At 26.2% G+C, this 8,260-nt stretch overlaps 2 protein-coding genes across 4 annotated transcripts; one reads left to right on the plus strand and one right to left on the minus strand.

Annotated features, from left to right (window-relative positions):
• The first annotated feature begins 5,783 nt into the window (after window positions 1-5,783).
• On the plus strand, window positions 5,784-6,745 carry LOC113560978 (pre-rRNA-processing protein esf2-like). The gene is made up of 3 exons (XM_026967133.1): window positions 5,784-6,061; window positions 6,124-6,289; window positions 6,421-6,745. The coding sequence occupies exons 1-3, from the start codon at window positions 5,887-5,889 to the stop codon at window positions 6,683-6,685; spliced, it is 606 nt and encodes a 201-aa protein (XP_026822934.1). The 5' UTR covers window positions 5,784-5,886; the 3' UTR covers window positions 6,686-6,745.
• LOC113560977 (zinc finger protein 555-like) lies at window positions 6,717-7,988 on the minus strand. 3 transcript variants are annotated; one of them, XM_026967131.1, is made up of 2 exons: window positions 7,771-7,988; window positions 6,717-7,657 (listed from the first exon to the last, which is right to left on the minus strand). In XM_026967131.1, exon 2 carries the CDS (start codon window positions 7,558-7,560, stop codon window positions 6,748-6,750), a length of 813 nt encoding a protein of 270 aa, XP_026822932.1. In that variant the 5' UTR covers window positions 7,561-7,657; window positions 7,771-7,988; the 3' UTR covers window positions 6,717-6,747. The 3 variants fall into 3 exon arrangements, with proteins under 3 accessions (XP_026822932.1, XP_026822931.1, XP_026822933.1); XM_026967130.1 differs by having other exon boundaries at window positions 6,717-7,701; XM_026967132.1 differs by having other exon boundaries at window positions 7,767-7,988.
• Window positions 7,989-8,260: the final 272 nt, after the last annotated feature.

Genomic DNA, 8,260 nt, shown 5'->3' on the forward strand with positions numbered 1-8,260 from the left:
CTATAATATAGTTTTTGAAAATGTCGTGTATTTAATAAAATAGTTTTAAACTGACTAAAGCTCTCTGTTAAAGGATCAACAAGTACGTACTAATAATTTTTTTCCTAATAAAAACCTAATACTTTCATTCTTTTTATAGAAAATGTCGTACTATGTAACATGTGGTTGTAATTTTACACCTTATAACAGTTAAAATACTTAGGGACATCATTTAGACACAAGTTTTACGAACATCCCAAAAGCCAAAATAATAATGTATAATAGAAAAATGTATATAAATATATACATTGGTAAGCTTTATTAGCAAGAAATTACAAATATAAATTATCAATTTAAACTTTTTGAAAAATAATTTTTAATATATCTCCAACATTTAAAATATATTATTTAATTTAAATGGTGTTTCAATGAATTCAACTTTTAAACATAAATTACAGTGATAAGTCACAATATTGTAAAATTAATATCTCATAGAACACATAACAATTATTATAGTTCAATATAAAGTACCTATACATTGTCCATAACATATTTTAAGTAATAAATTTTAATGCTTTTTTTTAGTAACTCGGAGTATGTATTCATTGTTGTTTTACTGAACAGATAGTCTTATAATTTTAAATGTGTTAAATTTGAAATTAGTATAACAAAGTAGGAAGATAAAATGTTTGCTCAGTGTTTAAAATAAATATCATTATTATACTACAAATTAACTAACACACTACATTTTCCATTACATTTAAAAAATATTTATAATATAATATTATAACTAATGTACTCGTACGTTACAACTATAATCTACTTATTAGTTATTATTTTATTATTTTTTCCAGATGGTATGTATCAAATATTGTTTACGTTTTTATTTATTAATATGTATAAATTTTCATTGTCCCAGATAACTCAATAGATGTTATACAATAAAAATAATTGCCGACATTGTCCTTTTTTGACTATATCTATATTAGTTCACCTATACTGTAACTTTAACTATATTATATTCTCGATTAAAGACTTAATGAACTTTATTTATATTCGTATCGTATCATTTTCTAATAAATCTAAAATTTGGTCTTTATTGAATACTGTATAATATCAAGAATTAAGAATTTGTCACACAATTCCCTAAACTTTATAATTCAATTATAAATTAATATATTTTAATAATATTAATAAATTACAACCGATTATTGTTTACAGTTAAGCCATTGACTTGTAAGTTTTTTTCATTTATTTAATTAGTTTATTTTGTACATTAATGTAATCTTAAAGTTAAATTTTGTAAATTTAATTTAATTTTTCTATGCGTGTAGCCTGTATATGAATAATAATTCATTTCATATTCTTGATTTTTATTAATTGTTCTATGTATGTTCTAAGTCTATTCTATGGATCTTTTTATTCCATCTTTTTACTATATTAAAATCTACAATATTAATTATAATAACTTTACTTCTGACTTTTTGAAGTAATTCTTAATCGATTTTTTTGTCTATCCGTTATATCTTTTACATGCCCCTATTATACCAAAATTCGAATAATTCTAGTCTTTTATAATGTACTTCCACTGCTACCGTTCAAGTTTCGTAGTTAGTCAAACGAAGCATTTTTCTTTAGTTCTGTTTCTCTATAGTTATCAATAATAGTTTTAACACTAAATAAGGTATTTAACATTTATAAGACGCGGGCTGATAATCATATTATTCCAATCCGTGATAATAGTATTATAGTGAAGTATTTATAAGAATTAAATACTAACTGTTTTTTAAACTTTTATTTTAGCTACAAATGGTGAGTAAAATGTTATCTTCAACATACATTTATAAATAAAAAGTTTTTTTTGTAAATTTAAATTATATTTTGTAAACGATAAATACTAAGTTGAGATAAATGTCTGTATAATCGTTAGTTCTACTTTTTTAAAAGTGTAAAATTAATCAATCATTTTGATAGAAGTTGGTATGTGGTTCACTTCGTGGGCAACCACCAAATATTATGTTACATAATACTTACCATAGAAAAGTACGAATATTACTCAAAAAATATAACACAAAAAATGTTGATAATTCCCTTATTAATTATAAAAAACAATTAATAAGTAATTAATAATTATTAAGTATTGCTTTGGTAGACAAATCATCTACCATTGATAAATCGTTTAAAATATTACGTATTACAATATATTTCATGCGACAATATTTAGTATTTCTCAATCTTAAATTATATAATTAAATCATACTGTATAATATAATATTGTTAATTAACAAGTATACGTTCTTGTTGTTTGTTTTAGATAAAATGTGTACGTATAAATTATTATTTATTTTGTTAACAAATGTAATTTAATTTCTTAATTTGTGGGATTTGTGTCTGATAATTTTTTTACAGTTAATAATCTTCAATTGGTCAATTGACCTGTAAATTAACATGTATATGCTTGAGTGTATTTTTTTATTCTGTATATTTTATGGTTGAATTTTCGAAAATTAGATCACTTTGAACTACAAATTATATTCATATCATATTTTAGTAAAAGCAGTTGAGAGTAAGTATGATTATAGTGGAATTATGTTTTTAAATTTTATCAGTCAATAATGCATTTAATAATTTATAATTTATTTGAACCTAATTTAAACAATAGAATTTAATAATAATCTAAAAATTAAATTAAATATGCGTTATTATTTAGGCACAAGCACTCATTTATAAATTATAAAAATAATTTAATAATTTTATTTTATATTTTTAGTTGTAGATTTTTATATTATTCTATGATTATCATAAGTATAATAACTGTTAAAACACTATTTTTAAATAACTAATATACTTCGTAAATTAAATATTATACACATTGAATAGGTGTGAAATATGAGAAACAGCTTTATAACTAAAAGTATAAATAATCTTATTGTATTGAATCCTCAAGCTTTTGATATTATAATTACATTTTAATTATATATATTTTACCTATAAAATAATTTCTTAACATACATCTATTTTTTTCAAAATCATAACTGCATCAATTAATATGAAAATACTACTATGTATTCTTAATATGTTAATTATATATAATTTCGATGGATATTATACAATTAATTAAATATACAATTTTTCTTTTTTTTTTTTTAGAGCTTGGAGAAATGTACCAATTAACCATCAATAATGGTGGTATGTATTACTGACAAACATATAAACTTTAACAAAAATACTTAAATTGTGTTAATATTAAACATAAATTAGAGCGTGAATAATTGTATTAATACAATTTTGGTGTAAATATAGGTTTGAATACTTAAACAATACATTTTTTTATTACTAAATTTATTTCTAAATACTTAATTATTTATTTAAAAAATTATAATTGGGTTAGTTTGCCCGCCTTCTCTATGACTGGAACTAGAATACTATCAGTGGTGATTGGATGTGGGACTAAGTAAAAAAAATTGTGTATAATCTTACTGAAAAAAAATGCAATGCAGTGAGAATACGCTTAAAATTTTTACAGTTTAAGTGATGGGGTTACAACAGATAATCGTAAAATCTCGTGAGTTGGATCCAAATTATCGAATCCAAAGGGTCAGGTCCTTTACTTATTTTAACTTTAAATACTTACTTCGTTTTACCAATGTCATCACTTCGATTTAATTATATTAAATAGAATGAAGTACTTTCTTATTTTCGTCTAAGCATTTAACATAACCCATTGATCACTGTGCAAAGACCGCTTGTATTACTATCTAAAAATATAATATAATGTTTTTGAACATTAAAATAATTATTAAATCATTTAAAAATGTGTGTTTGTGAAGATATACTCTAAAATATATATGGTAAAATATAGTTTATTTTATGTAATTTATTTTTATACGGTTGTTTATTTTATAGTGATTTATCTATTAAACACGCAATTCTATGTATCATGATTTAATAAACTCATATTGACTTAAATATCATCTATTATATTATATTGTTCAGATTAATTTATTTATTTTTATTGAAAATCTTTTACTTCCTGACTCTTAGGAAAACCTTATAAATGAATAAAGAATAATATTTTATTTAATATATACATCAGTTTGGATTTATACTATACAATTATTATTTGAATTTATTTATGGAAACACAAATTTCTAAATTCCATGATTTTTAATTTTATTTTTATAAACATCATACATTTTTAGAGACTAATAAAAGCTGCATCTTCTCAGTATTCCTTTGATTTTGGTAAATAGCTTTATTAAGCTAATATTGTGAGACAGTGCTTCCCATAATATGGAATGAGAAACATTGACCGAATATAATTCATCGTTTTATACTTTTATGTAAAATAGGAAACTACTTCATCATTTTTAGTGAAAAAGAAGATGTGAAAATAAAATTAGTACACAAGTCCGTGGATTTGTGTGTTAGACATTCTATATTTTTAGTCTTTTAGATTACGAATTTAAAGTAGAAGCATTTTTAAAACATAAATAGATTAAATGTTGCTGCAACTCGTTTGCGCAATTCAAAATTTTTTACCTGAAAATCGACGACTCGCTTGAACACAACGAAATCAGCCGTTTACCTGTAAACGGCACTTGTTTTCGCACAACATACACACATACACACATATGTATAAATCGTCACAGACTACAGTACAAATTATCATATATTCGATAGTCATTAAATATAATTCCAATTTATTTTTCAGAATATATTATGCCACTGGTTAGTTTATTCTGTTTAAGGAAAATTAGTACAAACGATATTCAAGTTGTAACGATAATGTTGAACACGCTAGATGAATCAAGTTCGACAACTGAATCAAGTTCGACAAATGAATCAAGTGGCGTTTAAATGTTTTATAAAATTTTTAACGAAAAATGTAATTTTAATCGTCTATTATAATAATATGTTAACTTAAATCTAGTTATGATAAACAATTATAATTGCAAGTTTACATTTTATGTTGATCTGTACTTAAATAATACTATTGTTATAAAATTTATAGCGTATAATAATTGACACAATTAATAACTTGATATTCAACGGTAGAAAATTTTTTATTTCATTGTCATTGGGTGGTATAAAATATTCTTTTCTGTTTTATTTCATCTAGTGGTCTGCCCTCCTCCCAAGTCATATTTAAAAAAAAATTACATTACGCGTAACTAAACATCCCAAGTAGTTATCCAACTGCTTAGGATCGCGGACAATGTGAACGCATAGGTGAAATATTGTATGTATGAAATATGTTACATGTACGGCGCACTGATGCTTTAATAACATTAAAAAGTTTAAAATTCACATTGATTTACAGAAATGCAAATTACGTATACATGGGAGTAAAGTTAAATATTTATCAAGTCTAGTAGATACTATTTAGTCGAATATATTTGGTGAAAAATTCAAAACTGCAGTAATTCACTTTGGAATTACAACAAATAACAAAATCAATTTTGTCGAAAACTCGTTTCATATAAAAGTTGCCATAGTTTTTCTCGATAGAATAGTACGGCATTACTTTTAATCAGAAACACGTCATTTAGAAATTATTCTAAAATTTAAATTCTCAATTAAGTTTTATACCACTCGTCCTAATCGTATAAAAATACAAAATTGAATATTTTTAAACCGTATACGACAATGCCATCTAGGTACAAAAAATTAAGTAAATTACTTAAATACTCTTTGGTATTAATTTTCATTATCCATGCATAGGCAGAATTCCATATTACCTGTATTTATCCGTATCATTTTATGACTAAGAGATTATACCGTATCAGATTTATCACGTGCGATGTGATTATGTGAAATAATAATAAAAATATTTTTTAATTTTACTGTTTGTAATCGAAAATTCAAATTTGTCTTGTCGGCCATTACATTTTGTTTCTTCGAACAATGAGCGACTGCGATTCTGAATCGTTACTGTCCGTTGACTCAGCTACGAAAACTCGGAAAAAAGGAATTGTATACTTGTCGTCAATACCGAAGTACATGAACGTTACGAAATTACGCGAGCTGTTGGGCCAATACGGTGAAATAGGCAGAGTGTTTCTACAGCCAGCTGCCAATCGTAATACATTACTATTATTATTATTAATAATGCATTTTTATCAACTTTGTATATTGTTTCAGCGAACCTGAAAAAGAGACCAGCCAAACATTTCACGGAGGGTTGGGTAGAATTCGAACGGAAAAAGGTCGCCAAACAGGCCGCGGAACTACTAAATGGCAAGCGAATAGATACCCGAAAGCGCAGTAAATATTTTGACAGCGTGTGGAATTTAAAATACTTGCCTAGGTAAAATGATGGTTATTTATAAACTTCATGTAAATAAAATATAATATAATATAATCCATGTTTTGTTTTTATCAAAAATTCATTCACTATATTTCATTGATCTATATTATATTTATGATGATAACTTTCAGATTCAAATGGGTTCATCTAAATGAACGTTTAGCTTATGAAAAAGCTGTACGCAAACATCGTCTACGAGCTGAAGTATCACAAGTAAAAAGGGAAGCTAATCACTTTTCCTCCAATATTGTTCGAAGTGAAAAGAACAAGATGTATCAACAATCAAATATCAATATTAATGTTCGGCAAAGGTTGCCAGAAGAAGAATTTTTACAAAACAAAAATAGTGTACCAGATATTGAATCAAGGACAGAATTTTTATCAAAACTTTTTTAATTTGTAATAACTTAATATAAGTACATAATTAATACATGTAAATAAATCAAATTTAACATATTTTAATTGATTTTTAAAGCTAACCCAGCCAACTTATTAGCCATTAAAAATGTTGGTTCTTTTTTTCTATGTCTATTAGCCATTGAAATGATTCTTCCATTTTGTTGATGGACTTTAATAATATGTTTTTTTAAACAACTTTTGGACTTAAATTCCCAATCACATCCAATTACACTGCATTTATACGTTCTCTCTCTGTGAATCAATCGAACATGATTGTCCATGTATCTAAACTCAGCAAATGTTTTACCACATCCCAACTGAGTACAAGTAAAACTGGGCATGTGTATTTTAACATGTTGCTTTATTTGAGACTTTATTAAAAACTGTTCGTTACAATGATGACACACAAAAGGTTCGGAGTGGTAAGTGGCCATGTGTTGTTGGTAAAACGACCAACTAAATTTGTGTTCAGAGAGTACGCATGATGGTATGTTACATTTGAAACGTTCATGTTTAAGAGAATGGAGTTTGAGATCATCAATGTTGTAAAACCGTCGACCACAAGTCTCACAGCGATGCTGCCTATCGCGTACTTTTGGCTCTTTTATTTTGACCTGATGTCTGCGGAGGCCCCATGCTGTGTTGAACCGTCGATCACAATGATCACAAAACAGCGGTTGTTCTATTCTTGGATGATTTTGATGAGCCTCGATCACGTGTCTCTGCAAGTGCTGCCGTCTATGGTAACCGCGATCACATTGAGTGCATTGGAATTCTTTGATGCCCTGGTGTCGTTGAATATGAATTCGTAAACGGTATGGACGACTAAACGTAGAAGTGCAATTTTCATATGGACATGGATGTTTGGCCATGATCCGATTGATTGTTAATCAGTTGAGAATGTTAAATCATCTCTTTGAACCAAAGAGCCAGTCCAGTCACCGAAGTAAACATAATTTATTTTAAGGACTAAAATTGAATACATTTATAAGTCATTATATATGAGGCTATAGCTGAAATCAATAATTATTACAATTTCTACCACTATTTAATCGAATAAAACTTATCAAGTAAATACCTACACACTACGACTCGTTTTCAACAATATTAAAATATACTAATTTGTAATTAGTATTACTAAATATAAACTAATTCCAACCGGCAACCACGGACTAAGATGAAATGGATTATAGTTATAAACACTGTATTATCACTGTATTACTGTAAATACTAAACGGTAAACAGTGTAAATGCTGAAAGTTAAAACAATAAGACGAGTAACGACTAAAAAAAAAAACAATTTGACTTTCGAGACGAGGTCCTTTATCTTATCACTTAATACTTATCAGTTATCACTAACGTGATTGTTTAACCGGGGTTTATAGCACGATTAAGAGATATACTGATAACACAACTAGAACAAAAATGGCCCTAGATATATCTTTAATCGTGATTTATAGTGATTTAATAAAGGCCAAAGGGGAGGGGAATAACATAAACGTATAATATGTCTATGGGGAATTGGGGAATAATTAAAGATAACATAATATAAGTATTAAGTGATAATGGACG

The sequence above is a fragment of the Rhopalosiphum maidis genome, chromosome 4 (genome assembly GCF_003676215.2).
Source record: "Rhopalosiphum maidis isolate BTI-1 chromosome 4, ASM367621v3, whole genome shotgun sequence".
Classification (NCBI taxonomy): Eukaryota; Metazoa; Arthropoda; class Insecta; order Hemiptera; family Aphididae; genus Rhopalosiphum; species Rhopalosiphum maidis.

Excerpts from the sequence above, each read along its gene's own strand:
- LOC113560978 (XM_026967133.1), top strand. The coding sequence starts at position 5,887 with ATGAGCGACTGCGATTCTGAATCGTTACTGTCCGTTGACTCAGCTACG. Across the intron at positions 6,062-6,123 it reads TCTACAGCCAGCTGCCAATC|CGAACCTGAAAAAGAGACCA; the intron begins GTAATACATTAC and ends ATATTGTTTCAG. Across the intron at positions 6,290-6,420 it reads AATTTAAAATACTTGCCTAG|ATTCAAATGGGTTCATCTAA; the intron begins GTAAAATGATGG and ends GATAACTTTCAG.
- LOC113560977 (XM_026967131.1), bottom strand. The coding sequence starts at position 7,560 with ATGGCCAAACATCCATGTCCATATGAAAATTGCACTTCTACGTTTAGT.